At 38.0% G+C, this 17,689-nt stretch overlaps 1 protein-coding gene across 1 annotated transcript in view; it reads left to right on the plus strand.

The window, feature by feature from the left end:
• Positions 1 to 17,689, plus strand: part of ttll11 (tubulin tyrosine ligase-like family, member 11) — a 194,144-nt gene that overhangs the window by 120,342 nt on the left and 56,113 nt on the right. The window contains exon 6 of the mRNA XM_048613325.1: positions 1,909 to 2,027. Within this exon, the coding sequence (XP_048469282.1) occupies positions 1,909 to 2,027 (119 nt within the window). The remainder of the gene's footprint in view (positions 1 to 1,908; positions 2,028 to 17,689) is intronic.

Here is a 17,689-nt window from a genome sequence, read left to right on the forward strand (position 1 = left end):
CCCTTCTTCAGAAAATGAAGAAGGAAATGAAGAAGAATTTTCTGAAGAAGGGTCTAGGCCCGAAACGTCAGCCTTCCTGCTCCTCTGATGCTGCTTGGCCTGCTGTGTTCATCTAGCTCTACACCTTGTTATCTCAGATTCTCCAGCATCTGCAGTTCCTACTATCATTGAAAAGCATTAGCTTGCTTTTTGCTTAGAAGAGTTGGAGTTTTGTTTTTGCTTTTGGAAAAGCCCAGAGTCTAGAAACCTTGTTTCAGTTTGCAGACATCCTGGTTGAAGTTAGACGTAAGAAATAATTTCTCCTGAAAAATAGATACTTCAAACCAGTTAAGAAATATGTTACCTCAGACTAAGGGTTTAGTTTAAGGTTCTTGAGTAGATTTGAAAGTTCCGGACCAGAAGTGTTGTGCTAGAACCCTGAAGGAGTTATTTGAAGCTAAGAAAATTTAAGTTGAGTTACATGACTAATCAGAAAAAGGCTATCAAACTCTCAAGATCAGGATATGGAATAAGTGGTTAAATCAAGCCTATTAATGTGATATGGACAAAACTCTCTGACGTTTAACTACTCTAAAGTGATGGTATTGGGATGGATGGAAATTTATTTTACTGTGTGGTTTGATATCTTTTGAACAGCATTATTTGTAAATAGTTTGATTTATTTTATTTTCATTTCTTTTATGTAATAAACAATTTTCTAAGAATTTCAAACAAATTTCTAACAACGACATGTCAAAATACAGAAGGGAGATAGAGGACTTGGTGATTGGTGCAGTGAAAACAATCTGTCTCTCAACATCAGGAAAACTAAAGAACTGATCATCGACTTCAGAAAGAAAGGAGGAGAACACGCCCCCATCTACATCAACAGAACTGAAGTTGAGAAGGTGGAGAGCATCAAGTTCCTCTGAGTGACAATAACCAACAACCTGTCCTGGACTTCCCATGTAAATGTGACAGTGAAGAAGGCACAACAACGCCTCTTCTTCCTCAGGCAGCTCAAGAAACTTAGCATGTCCATAAAGTCCCTCACCAACTTCTACAGATACACCATTGAAAGCATACTGTCTGGGTGCATAACAGCCTGGTATGGCAACTGCTCTGCCCAGGGTGATAAGAAACTACAGAAGATGGTGTGCATAGCCCAGACTATCACAGAAGCGAACCTTCGATCCATGGAGTCTATTTACATGGCTCGTTGCCACAGAAAGGCAGCCAACATCATCAAAGACCCATCACACTCTGGTAATGATCTCCTACAACCTCTTCCATCAGGCACAAGATACAGAAGCCTGAACATATGCATAAGCAGTTCAGGAACAGCTTCTTTCAGAGTTTCTGATAGATATCACATAGTTGAATGGACTCTAGCCTCAAATAATGTAACGTGCAATGTAACCTGTATGACTGTAAGTTTTTTTGATCTGTACATCCTTTGCTTGCTGTGATCTGCCTGCACTGTTCGTAAACAAATAAAACTTTCCACTGTATTTCAGTATGCGTGACAATAAAATCAATCAATTTCATTGTTGAATCCAAATCTGTAGCATTTCACGCTTTTGTTTCACAACCTCATAAAATTTTAAAAAACATAAAATATGATCTATCAAGCTAGATTTCAGTCTGGAATCTGCTTTGTTTAGAAGTAATAGCACCTAGGATCATAACAAAGTTTCTGCCTTAATCTGGCTGTGTTTACTTTTGTACATAATAATGTGAGATCGAAGGATTGAACTGATAACTTTGAAATGTTGTTACTCTGTGCAAGAACTGTTGCTTATTTGTGAAATGTTTTTAAAGATGAGATGTGAGAAAAGCAGCTCAAAACATTGCAAAGATTTGTGGTGTAATGTAGAATTTAGGAAGCCTTTGCTGAAGTATGGTTTTGAAGTGTTGTTTGTTTCACAGATTTCTCCTGGACTCTTTGAATATGTCGCTAGTCCTGTGGATGAAGAAATTAAAGTTGCCATCATTAGAGATACACTCCGTTTGGTTGATCCAGCACTTAAAAAAAACAATCGCCATCAGTAAGTGTTTAATTTTTGTTTCAAATGTTCATTTTCCTAATCACAGGCTCTTGATTTCTTTTGAACACTGCAGCATTCGGAACAGTTTTTTTCTTTGTTCACAGCTGGTAGCATTTTGATACTACCACTTAAAATGTTTGCCCTTGAGGTTGGGGTTAGGGGGAGCTAGAACAGACTGTAACTGCTCCTGGTTGGTAGAAAGGACAAGACAGAATGTTGTCCCAGATTATTAACTATTATTAATGAGCGTCAGTTCTTGCTTGTTTATTTAACCTGGGCTACATCAGATCTAATAGTAGATGTTGCAAAAATTTATATGGAATAAATCATGTGCTAAATTACATATCAGTTTACCTAATGTTACAAAAATGACATTACCAGATACTGCTCCATGTATCCAGACTTTTGCCGTGCTTTTGTTCATTCTTTTACAGAATTCTATAGCAGTTGCAAATAACTGACTGCCTAATGCAAACAGATGAAGAAGATTGTTACTTATGGTTAAACCTGACAGAATAATGTATAGTTAAAAAGCTAACTACTAAGGTACCATCTGAAGACAAGTGTGTGAACATCAACTTGTTTGATTTTTTTATTAAGTTCTTTGTGTACTATATTCTGTCTTAAATTTCCATTCTATGTTGACTAAAAGCATATTGGACCTAAAGGATTGTAGGCATTCCAGGCAATCATTTAATACAAAGTTTCCCACACTAGTTTTACAATATGACCCCATTTTAATACTTGGAAATTTACATGACCCCAAACATCAACAAAAACAAAACAGCATAATAACATTCAGTATGTACTTATTAAATTTTGTTTATTAATTCAACATCTAATATCATAAAAATATGAGAGTTTGTATTTTTAAGGTGTTCTTGTAAAAATGTTATTATTTTATGAGCTCACAACTTCAAGCAGGATTTGATCCACTCTAGCTCATGGCCCTTGCCCAGGAAGCAACAGAAGTGCAGGTTGAGGCAGCTTATAGAGCCATGCAGTATGGAAACAGACACTTTGGTCAACTTGACCATGCTTGTTGAATGTTTTTAAGACAAAGATAGATAGATTTTTGAACAGTTAAGGAATTAAGGACTATGGTGAGCAGCTTGGTAAATGGAGCTGAGTCCACAAAAAAATCACCCATGATCTTATTGAATGGCAGATCGGGCTCGATGGGCCAGATGGCCTACCTCTGCTCCTATTTCTCATGTTCTTATATTCTTATGCTGACCTCATATCCCAAACTGAACTAGTCCCAATTGCCTGTGTTTCGTTCATATGCCTCTAAACCTTTCCTATTCATGTACCCGTTCAAATGACTTTTAAATGTTGTAATTGTACCCGCTTCTACCACTTCTTCTGGTAGATCATTCCATATACCACTACCTTCTGTGTAAAAAAGATGCATAAATGAGCAGGTCTGGGCAGTGCTGGAGCAAAGATTATCTTGGATGAGTAGGGAAATAGAGTTGAGACTGCCATCAGATAAGCAATTATCTTATTAAATGGTAAAGCAGGCTCAAGGGCCAAAAAGTCGACTCTTGCTCCTAATTTGTACGTTCCTACTTGGGCAGGATGAAATTGAAGAGGAGGGAGAGCCCAATGAGGATCTCACATTTACCCTATTTGAAGCAGAGTGTTGTTGGTCCAGTCTTCATGGTTTTATCTTTTTGAAAATGCAGTCTTATCTTGAATCTTGTGCAATCCATGACAAATTGAATACCATCTTGTATGAATGGAAACACATTTACTTGTTATAGGAATTTTCTCCACTGACTTCTACGTTGGCGTTGTACCACTTCCTTCAGGAGTTGATGAAACAGCTTTGGGTGGAGAGAGAAGAAGCAAATGTATGCATGACCTTCCATACAGACCAACAACAATCTGCAATTAGAAATGAAAAGCATTGATTCTAAAATGCTGTAGAGAGTTTTCCAGTCTCCAGCGGGAGAATAGAAGACTGTTTGGAAAAAAGTGGTTTAAACAACCACTTTCAGTTGTTCCTTTTTGTGTGTTACTGGTCTCTTCTGGGAGTTACAAAGGCAGATGATGGAAACCAGTCAGTCCCAAAACCATTAGAATTAATCACATTTCTATGCAATTATCAGATAAAGATTTATGTTAATTTCTGAAGTTAGTGGGAACAATTTGCAGCCAACCTGTCAATCTTACATCCCTTATATTGCCAAAAAGAGATGTCAGATTAAGCCGATGAAAAAGCAATCTGTCAAGATGGCCATTATGTTAGTATCTGAAACTTACATCAGGAAGAGCCTTACTTAATATACCTTAACAGAAATCACTTACAACCTCTCCCCCCTGTCTGCAACTTCAGCTTGGGAATTTCAGATTTAGCAACAAATGATCTACCAGCTGCATTGTTTCTTTGTTATGCAAATTTTGTGTTCATAAAGTCGTCAAAAGACTTTTGCAACTAGTTTGTTGTTACATGTTGAAACGTAAATAGCTTCACTGGTGGGTATTAGTCTGTAATTTGTCTTTTATCATTAGCACAATTTTTATGTAGACATCGAATTTAATCAAGAGAACTTGCTTCTGAGAATCCTAGAAGTAAAGTGTGAAGATAAAAATGTCTGCTGTAACAAAGATATCTTAATAATCTGTGAAGATTCAACATTGCAGTCTCTAGCACTTGATCTGACTACTATAAATTGCATCATTATTGAAGGTGAAAAGAATTTCAAATGGCTTGACTCTTCCTCTCGCCCTGCACTATTCTCCCCAAAAATTCTTTCCTTGTTCTCCAAATACATATTTAGAGTAGTCACCTTTCACTTGAAATACTAAATTGAACTCCAGTGTTCCTTCTCAGCAAACATTAAAAATCTCATGGCAGCGTTCCAAGAAAAGCTGGAGAATTTTTCTGGTGCCTTACTTTTCTTATCCTTACTGATAATTGAATAGGAATATAATTAATCCTGATGGTGTTAGGTGTGAGTGGTTTCTATCATCTGCCTTTGTAACTCCCACAGAAGGCCAGTAACATGCAAAAATGAACTGAAAGTGGCTATTTATACCATTTTTCTGAACAATCTTCTCCCATTGGAGACTGGAAAATTCCCTGCAGTGTTATAGGATGAATGCTTTTCATTACTAATTGCAGATTGTTGCTGGTTCATATGGTTGTGCCATGCATATCTTTGTTTCTCTTTTCTCTTAGAGTGATCACTAACCACCATGATTGAAAGCATCTATGTGGTCCTTCACAACATTACTGTTGGTGGGACCTTGCTGTGCCAAATTGTGTGTTTCCCTACTGTGAATATATTTCAAACTTCTCTGAAGATTTTAAAACATTGGGAATGTCCTGAAGTTGTAAATGCAATTTTATAAATGCAACTTTATTGCTTTTTCACCACACACCATCTTGACCATCTTAAGTGGCTCCAAGACCTGACAGTGCTATGTTGATCACAGAAGAGATTAGAATTGATCTCAATTGATGCTTCCCTTCCTTTTTGTGTGATATGCAAGTCCTGCTATGTTTCTGGCTCTTCATGGCAGAACATAGACTTGAATGAGAGAAGGTGGATTCAGTTATCATCTTATCAATTCAGTAAACAGCACTGCACCAACTTCTAATCCTCCACTTTAACCTTATTCTTTTTTTTTCATTTTTGTATGCCACAAACCTAACCAAATTTCTCTACTTTATATGATAGAGGTCAAAACAGTGAAACTCATATTTTTTCTATGTATGTATGCTATAAATAGAAAGGATACATCACCTAATGGATAATGATTCATTTTTTAAATGAGGTCTGCCATTATCCCTTAGCCAATTCATAGTGCTGACATGCATAATGTGTCTTGAATTGCACTGGGATCCATGTGTGCCATTCTGACATTGTAAATTCTGTGACTGAAGAGGAAAATGGAATGAAAACTGCTACTGTTCATTGATGTCAAAAATATGATAAAATGAAACTTTTAATCCCCTTTCATGAGACTTAGTTTCCTTGTTTGTGTAACATATTAGTCATACATTTGGAACAATGCTCATTTTGCTATGGACACCATCTACTATATGTTTAATTTCAACAAAAGAATAAAAACAAATGTATTATTGGGATGCAGTAGAAAATCTTAACTTGTGAAATCAAGACCACAGTTCACTTGTCAGAAGATTTTGTTTTCAATTATCATTTCAGGCCTGGAGCACATAAATTCAGCTATGTTCAGTGCAGCACTATGTAAAACTATTCTGGTGAAATGCCATAATTTAAGTGTACTGAACCAGAGTTTTAGTACTTTTGTTTGAGGTACTTATTAAAGATCATATAATGTTATCAAAAAGTTCTACTGGTATTCTAATATTCTTTTCCCTACAATATCCCTTTAAGTAAATTAACTAGTTATTCATCTAATTTAAATGAAAGATCTTATTAGGTACAAAATGGGTGTCATTTTTGCCCATGTACCATCAGCAAACCAATTGAAGAATAAGATGATGCCAAACTATTTGTTAGATCTCATATTTTCCAATGAGAGTTCGAGTCCGGTAGCAGATTTCAGGTATAACTTTATTTTCTTTGCAGTAAGGCACACAAAAACTTCAGATTGTATACAGTTAAAACTTAAAGGGCACACACCCCCCTTTTGATACTACTGGTCAGTGGCACCAGGTTATCTGTCTGCGATTGGCTCTCTGGTACAACATCTTAAAGAGATGGACAGGCCGGTGGTCCAGCCCCAGTCATAATGTTTTCACTGACTTTAATGATAAGGGGGGGGTCACTTCTATTGCCAGAATCTTTTCTTTTTGTGAGTTTTTTGTATATATGTAGATCCATAGCAACTGTGGAACATATATACGGAATCTATGATTATCTGAAGAATCTGAACTAAAACATACTGTTAATATTGTAACAGATTGATTAAAAAATTCAAGAAAAACAACTATGTAGTGTAAAATGTTCTTATTTATGTAAGAAATTGCAGCTATACATTCCATCCCAGCAGTAACCTTGATAAAACAGTCTTGCTACTGTCCTACTTGCTGAGACTACATTAAATAAATATTTTCCCACACGCTGTAACTACTGTAGCCATCAGAGGCAGTTGTTGGCCATTTTGTGCAACCCAGTCATGGGCAGCCCTAACACTATTTCAGCTGACACCAAGATTTCTTAACCTATTCTTCTTCTGCTACCTTTTGTTCAATATCACCTGCTATGCTGTGTAAAAGAAATTGCACAAACCAATTTTGTAGATCACAAGATACGATGCTGCTATAATTTAGGAATTCCTGTGCTACAAATTGGAATGTTCTAATATTTTTGAGTTAATACTAGAAATAAAAGCAATCAGTTTCTTAATTGTTCGGAATGTTTTCTTTGTTACGCTTGTTCTAAATGTTTTGTATTTTAAAATATTCAAAGTAGACGGATACATTATTGGACAGAAATTCTCAAAACTTTTGTAATAGCACAATAACAGCCATAAACATATTTTTAGCTACTCATTTTCTTATTAATCGTTGGTCAGGTAGGAAATTGCTGATGGAAGAATGCTGCATGATAATGTGTTTCATCATTACTTTTAATAATTTCAAAGTTTATACTCATTGAAAGGAATTCCACACAGAATTGGAGCACATGAACAGTTTACAAACAGATGAGCTATATACTGTGGGGAAAGTCTTTGATTTGACTATAATTATCTGGAAGATTAAAACAATTGAACCATAAGAACAGAAACTAGCTTAGAAAAATCTTGGAGTAGTTCATTAGTGGGAAAATGAATGTGTCATATATTTGGCAGTTTAATCTTTCAATATTTATTCCTTATTAGTAATTTTACAGTCACATTGATGAATCTTGGTGACATATCTCAAAGAAATAATAAGCCATGTTAGCGAATGAGTACAATCAGTAAAATTGCAGAATCTCATAGGCACGGGCTATGGCGAGAAATATGGTAGAATTGCATAAGATGTCAGATGAGGCCTACCTCAATATTGGGAGTGATTAATCGTATTTTTGAAAAGAATTTTGGACATTGAGACAAGGTTTTCACTAGGGAGTGGTGAGATGCCTAATAAGGGAGATTCATTAATAACGAATCTTACCTCATTAATATGCAACTTTCAGTTCTACCACACACATCAAGGAAACCAAGCATTGACAATTCCTACCTGTTCTGTATGTAGGTTGGGTGTGTACTGCCCCTTTAAGAGAGCAGGTTAGGTGACTTGGAGGCAAGAGCTAAGGGAGGCTGTCTAAAACTGACTGTAGAGCTGAGAGGACCCACATTAAAATCTTCCCTTTTATTCATATTCTATTTATGGTTCTAGTGAACCACAAATATCATAATTGGCAACGAGAGTGGGATTTGGCCTACAAACTATGTCCAAATGCCATTTGTTTTTAGTTGGGAGGAAGGACATCACCTGGACTCTGAAAACTCTGAGAACAATGTGGGATTGTGGAGGTAACATCAAAGGGAAGCAGTCCCAAGGAGACTCAGGCTGCAGTGGATGACAGGGAAGAATGGTATGCACCAGAGAGCAAGCAAAGAGCGGCAGTTGTGAGGGGACTCATGCCACAGCCAACAGCTGAAGAAGGAAGTAGTTAACCGGGAGCTTACCGAAATTATTGTGGGAAATCGGGCTGCGGACAATGCCAGGGAACAATGTTACGCCAACACTATTGGTGAGCAAGCGATTGTCATGGAGACTGTTCACTGAGGACAGTTGGGTTGCAAACGGCTACTAGACTCAAGTGGAAAGAAAAGCTCCGGCCAGCAGGAAAACAAATGGCGGCCAATTTGGAATGATGGGACTGTTTAATGAAGAGACAGAAAGTTGGATTGTGTGCACCAAATGTTTAAATGCTTACTTAAAGGTGAACGAAATGGCTGAAGACATAATGGCACTCATTTTCTTGAGCACCATTGAGAGTAAAACCTTTACGATTCTAACGATAATGCCAGCTTTTTGTGGGGGTGAACTGCAGCCTAAGTTTGGCTTATGTTTGCTTTTGATGGCATCAAATAAAAGTTCTGCTTTGAAAAATCCAAATGTGTGCGGCAATCCCCCACTGCTCAAATGGTAAGATGGTGGTCTGCAATGGACTGGGGAACAGGATGGTGATTACTTAGAGAGGGTGGTAGGAGGAATGTGGATAAGGACAGGTAAGCTTGTGGCTTAGTTAGACGATGACAGGGGGAAGAAAGTGGAACTACATGTATGAGGATATGCCAGCCATGCCAGCTATGTGCTGTGGGCACGTTTGAGTATTTGAGTCTGTTGTGTTATTAAATTGGCATTGTGGAGTTGGCTGTCAGTGACAATGCTTGGCCAGATGTTCAGCTAGGATTTAAAGTTCACACTGAAGATGCCCAACTGGTCAGGATTTCCAGTGAGTGGCGAATTCTTCCAGCTGTGGAGAGATGCTAGAATTGAGCTAGCATCAACAAGAGGGGCATGGTAGGTAATTGAAATGAGACATTGGGATGATCTCAGGTCCTTTTAAAATCTTTCCTCTTTCGCCTTAAACCTATGCTGGCTATTTTTGGACTCACATACCCTATCCATGCCTTTCATGATTTTATAAACCTGTATAAGGTCACCCCTCAGCCTCCAATGCTGCAGGGAACAAAGCCCCAGCCTATTCAGCCTCTCCCTATAACTCAAACCCTCCAGTCAAACAACATCCTTGTAAATCTTTTCTGCATTCTCTCAAGTTTAACAACATCTTTCCTGTAGAAGGGAGACCAGAATTGTATGCTATATTCTAAAAGTGACCTCACAAACATCCTGTATAGCTGCAACATGATGTCCCAACTTTAAAAGAATCCCAAAGTGACTCCTTATTATTTAACTGCAGACATCATCAATGTTAATACCTACGGCAAGGAATGATAATACCAAACTTTAGTTAATTACTCTTGTTTGTGTTCTTGTGTTGAACCTGTCATCTATTATTAGTTATTATTAACATTTCAAATGAGAATTTTCATAGATTGCCATTAGTTTTTAACTAACAGTACTCAAGATTCTTTTATTGTAGGAGCAGATTTCAATGTAGCAACATTTTCAAGAGATTTAAGAGCATAAAATGGTAACAGGTTTCAAATTTCCAGTGGAAATGCTGGCCCAGATTTTCCCGCTCTATTTGCTATGCCATTCAATACTATTCTTGGATGAGTCTGCTGCTTCACCATTTGCTTGACCAAAAATAGATGAGTTTCTTTAGGTTATAGATCCTTATTAAAGAGAACATATTTAGATATTTAGGCTTTGTGATCCCAATTTTAAGTCCTACAAGTTAAAATCCAAATTGGCTTTAATATACAGTTCCTGGAGTCATGTCAGGTCTTGGTACATTGAAAGATTAAGATAAAAATTATATTTGTTCTTTTTGCTAAGAGATTTCCATTACTAAGGGCTTTACTTAGTGAGTCAAACTGGTTGTTCATGGACCTTGTTGCCCAGAACTTATTGATAAAATGGCAGGAAGTGGGTGAGTATCCCTCCAGGGCCAATCCAACCAATTTTCTCACAACCTCCATGGAAGAGAAAATCGTGCCTGTATATTGGATATTGTATGCATTCTATTTCATATAAATTATGCTGTTGCAAGTTAAGATACTATCTAAAACATTCCATCTGAGGTGCGCAACATTTGAGAATTTCCCCTCACAACTTGTTTTTATTCAGTCTGGTAAGTCTGTGTCACTGATGGGCCTTTCAGATTACTGAAGAGTTTGAAATGCGCCAATTACATCAGTGAGAACCAAAGGTACAGCTCCAGTTTGAGCAAGAGACAAATGATCAATTAAGCTGCCCCATGAACTGTTTCAACGTGCTTAGGAAAAAAGAATTCTTGCAGGTATTGGCACCTTTTCTTTAAAAAAAAGGTGCTGTCCCCAACCTTTCTAACTGAAAATGAAACAACAATAGTACTACGATCAAGATGAAGCTGCGAAGCAACAAGGATCAGGTTATTCCCTTCAAATAGACTCTGCATTCTCCATCTAAGTTCCTGGCAAGTGTTTTTCAAGCACTTCTCTAGTCTCTTTTCAAAAATACAAAATTTTCAGAGGAAGGCATATCTTCTCCCATGAAAATTGCATGTTGTTTCACATGGAAACAATGACTAAAGCTCCATTTCAGGAAATGTTGAGAGGATATGGTGATTGATATTAATCTGTCCCCTCTGATAAGTGACAGAGGGCTGTTGGAGAGAGGTTAAATGCAAAATATACCAACCTACCACTGAAAGCTGCTGCCATTTTATGGTGTAGGGTTACATGGCCGCTCTAACGGTGGGATACTTCTTTATCATATTTAAATTAGGCTCCCAAAGTACAATTGGAAGCCCAATTTAAATGCAACTCTGACTAATTGAGACTCTTAGACCGAGTTTCTTGGTGCTTTCAGAAACAAGGCAATAAATGGAGTAAGAGTACTGGATTCCAGAAAGTAAGCATTTCTTATAGCACTGTTTATGATCCAAGAGAAGCAGGAGTTCGTCTACTTCACCACCAAAGTAAACATTCTGCCACCTCTCTACATTGCTGTGAATAGTCGATTCCGATCACTCTTATAATCATACCAGTAATATAATAAGGGGTCTTGTGGCATAATGGTAGCATCCCTACTCCTGAACCATGAAGCCCAGGTTCAAGCCCCATCTGCTACAGCAGTGTGTCATAACACCACTGAACAGCTGATTGGAAAATATCTAAAGTTCATAAGAATGTTGTTCCCAGTAATTTACTAAGGGATCTTGTGGTGCAGTGGTAATATTTGTTATGGACGAGACCAAACCCCCCCAAAATATATTAAGAAGATAGTCTCAGGTTATACATTCGTTTGCAGCTTTTTAGCTGACACTGTGCTTTCCTTTACCACTTCAACAAAACTCACTGGCTAATCCTGTTTTTCCACATCCATCTTCCCGGTGCTTTTTCTAAATAGCCAACACTGTGCCTATTTTATTACAATGAAAACGCTTGAACATTTTTACTTCTCCTTCCCTCCCATGGGTTTCCTTTTTACCCTGTGGTAAGCTGTCTTTACAATCTTCAATGAGATCTCCTTTTCCCTTACCACCTGAGGCTTTTTATTTCTATCCCTCGCAGATGGAAATTGATGTTAGAAGCGAAACCTTTGATTTATGAACCAATTTATAATCACCTGCTAATCTTGCAGTTTTAACTCGCTGCTCTTCCACATGAGTGCTCATGTATTCAGGAAGTTAATTTTTGAATTTCTCCAAAATAATTGTCTCTCTAAGAGTGTCATATGTTTGATCTATTTTCAATGCCTTTATCCACCTTTCAAAATTACATTGTTAGGTCCTTTCAAATACATTTGACCAATTTGACCAAGTTCTGTAAATTTGACCAAGTTCCCTTCTTAGATTCCTAAAGTGTCTGTAGCTCATATGCACTTAAGATGTCTTTTTTCACCTCTTCTTACTCCCTAGATACTTCCTGTGTTAGTGATGCAAGACCTCACTAGCTCTCCCTACCAACTTTGTTTGGATCAACAATACCCACATGGTCACTGACCATTTAATTTGTTTAGCCACTTTCTCAAATGAAATAAAAAAGGCTTCTATGTCCTCTATGCGGAGGGAGGTAGGGAGGTAGGGTCGGAGGGAGGTATGAGGCAATGCTTGGATGTATTTAAACAGATCCCCAACAGGCCTTTGGCTACAATGGGATTGCTCTCCATCACGGTCCTTATCACTGCTCCCAACTTTCATCTCTACCTCTGCTATTTTAAAGTGACTTTTGAGTTTTCAGTTCCAACCTCCAAAATTCAAAAACCCTCTTTCTTCCTTTCTTCTGCTAGGGCCTTCCTTTCCTTTTCTTTTTCCTGTTAGAGCCATTCTCTCTTTCTGCTTTTCTTCTGTTTTCAATTGTAAATTAAACTGTTTCTTTTCCTTTTCTTTCTTTTGCCACTAGTTCAAGCTGCTTCATTTGCAATTGAAATTTTATCCATTTCCAAAGATTCCGATGGTATTTCTGTCAATCGCAAATGTCGAGCTATTGCTGCAATTACATCCCTTTTTCACACTGACAGAGGAAATCCCAATTCCAGTTTGTCTGCCAATTCTAAAAGCTTTGCCTTGCTACTTTCTGTAAAACTCTCAAAGTGACTTCTTCCACCCTAGGATAGTCTTCGTGACTGAAACAGCCATTACTGCACAAGCCTATTTAAACCAACTGAATGTAACACCCAAAAAGTTAACACCAACAACCATCACACACTGTCTTTGAGCCCAATAATCCTAAACCCAACCAGGAATTAGAGATTTTTATCCTGAAAGAGCCCCCAGTTTGTTATTGGCCAGACCAAACCCCCTCAAAATATATTAAGAAAATAGCCTGGACCTGAACTTATTTTTGAAGGCAAATATAAGGCATTATGTTTCGGATGCAATTCACTTTGTCAAACAGGCTTTATTCTTACACTATAGTTAAAATACAAACAAAAGAAAGAAGAATTGGAAAAACTTAACTCTCTTGGAAATGTACCAGAATAATAGATTATTTAACAACTAAACTACTTAACAACTGTTCCAGTATAGTAACATCCCACAAACACACCCTTGGCAAAGGAAAATTCAGTAAAATAGGTTGTCTCACAGGCAATTCTCCAGTCCAGGAGGAAAGAACATCGAGAAAATTCAGAGAGAAAGAACTCAAGCATTATGCTGTCGCAGGGTGAGAAGTATAGCAGCTTTGAAACCCGAACAGCTACTGAAAGTTAAATTAAAATCCTGGTTCTGTGGGAGCTTGACCCCACACCTTCATGCTGCTTCTATTGTTTCAACTTTATAAAATAAACCCAAGGCCCCACAAACTGTTTACTTTATTGGCCTGGAACAGATGGCTCTCCAACTCTGTCTTAAACTCTCTTCAAAACAGAACAGGACAAAATACACCTCTTAAAGCCATAGTATTGTCACATGTCTCTATTTCTGAACCAGGTGTGTTAGAACATTTCCAAAAAGGCTGTAAGTATCCATATTATTATCAGACTGATTTCTGTGATGACAGGGCTAATGTAGGAAGAGATATTGGATTATTTAGGACTGCATTCACTGGACTTTAGAAGAATGAGAGGTGGGGGTGCGGGGATCTCATAGAAACCTACAAAATTCTAACAGGACTAGGCAAGGTAAACTCAGGAAGGATGGTCCCAGTGATTGGAGAGTCCAAGACTAGGGGTCACAATCTACAGATATGGCATAGACTATTTGGGATTGAGATGAAGAAAAATTTCTTCATCAAAGAGAGTGGTGAGCCAGCATAACTCTGTGCAGTTAAGGCCAAAACATTGAATGTTTTCAAGAAAGAATTGGATATAATTCTTGTGCTAAAGGGATGACAAGGTATGAGGAGAAAGCAGGAACAAGGTGCTAAGTTGGATGATCACCCACAATCATTTTGAATGGTGGAGCATGCTGAAAGGGCCAAATGGTCTATCCTGCTCCTATTTTCTATGTTTCTATGTTTCTACCATGAGTAATAATCTTGTAGTTAAACTCTCCAAATAGTTGATTGGGAAATCCTGCTGTGAATCTGGCATGTGTAGTCAACTAAATTAATTTGGTAATAATGGATTAGAGTGTCTAATATGTTGCTAACTGGAGCTAAAAGAATATTACTGAAGTCATTTCATAGTTACAGGTAGTTGGTATAAAACGATGAAAGAACAAGTGGCCCACATTGCTGCTCAGATCAGACCAGCCTATTATGCCAAGGTTCATAATATGTTCTAGATGATGATTAATACCACTGTTATTACATATTAATTTCAACCTATACACAAAATCTTTCAAGAGTGCATTAGATATTGTCCATTTTTGGTGCTTGTGCTTTCAGAATAGTGCACACATCTGAAAATGTTATATCTTTCAATTGATATCATGTTGATTATTCCATATATGTGCGTTTTCAGTGCTAAATAGTTCAACTTAATCAGACTTGTTTCTTTGTTCAGGTGAGAATTTGTGGGAATTCTGAAAAATAAAGCATTGTTTGTACAAAAAGTGCTCTGATTACACATGATAATCTGTCTTTAATCTGGTGATTTAAGAAAGAGGTTTTGGGGTCCCTGTGTTGTCTTTTGAATAATTTAAATCTGTTACATTATCAGAGACATGAAGCTTCGAAGCCATTAGTTTATGTACAATACATTCATACATTTTAAATAAATCTGACGAAGAGGTAGCAGAAGAACCAATATGCATGTACATCTTCCTCATGATATCCCCAGCATCAGAGATCCCAACCTTCAGCCAATTCAACTCAACATAATATTAAGAAATAGCTGAAGTCTCAGAATACTGAAAAAGTTATGGTCTCTGACAACATTCCAGCAATAGTACTGAAGGTTTGTGCTTTAGAACTAGCTACACCCCTATCCAGGTTATTCCAGTATAGCTGGAAAGATGTGTGTCCTTGAGAGGTGCAGAGGAAATCTAACAGAATGATAGCAGAAATAGGACATTTTGGCTACAAAATTAGATTGGAGAAGTTGGGTTTGTACTCCTTGGAACAAATGAGGTGGAGATGAGATTGAATAGGAGTGCAGATCCGGAGTAGAAATTACAGGCCCCAGTGACGCTTCTATCCTGGACCCCAGCACTGCTACCCAACCCAGGCATAGTAGGCTCCACTCCCTGACCTGAGCACAGCAGGCCCCCTTAGAGTCCTGGATCTGGTGATGTATCCCCCGATCAAGGCCCTGTAGAGTTGAAGTTTGTAACAAGCTTGAATAAGGTAGATAAGGAAAATCTGTTACAATGATTAAGCCATAGATGTACTTCTTTCAGCAAGAGATGCTGGAAGTGGGAGGGAGCCGTTGTAAGGGACAATTTTATTTAATGCAGTGACCAATAGTTACCTGGAACTCGCCATGAGTGTGATGGAAGCAAAGATGATCAATGGTTTAAAAAGCACATTAAATAGGTACTTGAAACTTTCATGACTATAATGACTGAAATAGGGAATGGAACTGACCGGCTTGCTCTGCAGAGAGCTGGCATAGTCAATAGTCTGATTGGCTGTATTCTGTGCGATAAATGTCTCTGACTATTTTTCTACCTTTTAAAATGCTGGCTAACAATGAATTAATCATTGTCATTGGAGGTGTTGACTTTAATTCCTTTGAAAGACGAATGAAGTGGCAACTCAGCAACTATTAGTGGAACAATATCTCAGCTTTAGCATGTCAGTTCCATGATTTGAGCCTTAGAGAGCATGCCCAGAGACAGGTTATCAGTCTATTCGGGGGGTTAGAAAAATTGTCAATTCAGTAGAACTTGACTTACTCACCAGGTAAGAAAGATAAAATGCATTAGACTGAATTTCCACCTTCATTAATATTAAAAAAGTTTTCAAATTTGTCCATATTTCTGTCTGTTAATCCTCCTTCCAAAGAAGTTCTATCAAACGTCAGAATAGCAAAGTAGTTTAATAGATTTTGGTTGGTCTATAATTTTTATTGATGGCTATTGTATATTCTTTACCACATAGGGCTGTGGAAACACCATCCCATGGAGAAAGTACTGAGAATGGCAAGGGCAGAGAATGCAGTCTAGTTAGGGGACTTCATGCCCATCACCAAGAGTGGTTCAGTGGCAACATTATAGACCGACCTGGCTGAGACCTAAAGAACAAGCTGTACTAGCTCCATCTCTAGCTAAGCTGTTTCAGTAAAGCTAAACACCAGCATATATTTTTGATTTGATTTGATTTATTGTAGTCGCATGTACCTAAGTACAATGAAAAGTTTTGTTTTGCGAGCAGTACAGATAGATCATAGCAAACAAGAACATACAGATCAAAGGGTGCTTCGACAGAGAGGTGCATATAAAGTTATGACTATGGTGCACAAAGCAAGATCAACATTATTTGAAGTTAGAGAGGTCCATTCAGCAAACTAATAATAGCAGGGAAGAAGATGTCCTTGAACCTTTTAGTGCCTGTCTTTAAGATTCTGTATCTTCTACCTGACAGAAGAGGTTGAAAGAAAGCATTACTGTGGTGGAAGGGGTCTTTGATGGTGTTGGCAGCCTTTCCTTGGCAACAAAAACTGTAAATGGAGTCCATGGATGGGAGGTTGGCTTCTGTGATGGTCTGGGCTGTGCACAAAACTTTCTGTAGTCTCTTACAGTCCCGGGCAGAGCAGATACCGTGCCAGGTCATTTTGCACCTGGATAGAATGCTTTCTGTGATGCATTTGTAAAGGTTCGCGAGGGTTCTTGTGGACACGCTGAATTTTCTAAACCACCTAAGGAAGAAGAGGCGTTGTTGTGCCTTCTTGACCATCACATCTACATGGGAGGTCCACGACAGATTGATTATCATCACTCCTATGAACCTGACGCTCTTGACCCTCTCCACCTCAGTTCCGCTGATGTAGATAGAGGCGTTTCTTCCTCTTTTCTTCCTGAAGTCAATGATCAGTTCAGTTGTTTTGCAACATTGACAGAGAGATTGTTGTCATTGCATCATGACACCAAGCACTCTATCTCCTTCCTGTATTTGGACTCATCATTGTTTGATATCCGGCCTACCATGGTGGTGTCGTCGGCAAATTTGTAGATGGCATTCATATGTAATTCGGCTACACAGTTATGGGTGTACAGGGAATACGGTAGGCAGCT

The sequence above is a fragment of the Rhincodon typus genome, chromosome 28, assembly GCF_021869965.1.
Source record: "Rhincodon typus isolate 14 chromosome 28, sRhiTyp1.1, whole genome shotgun sequence".
Lineage (NCBI taxonomy): Eukaryota > Metazoa > Chordata > Chondrichthyes > Orectolobiformes > Rhincodontidae > Rhincodon > Rhincodon typus.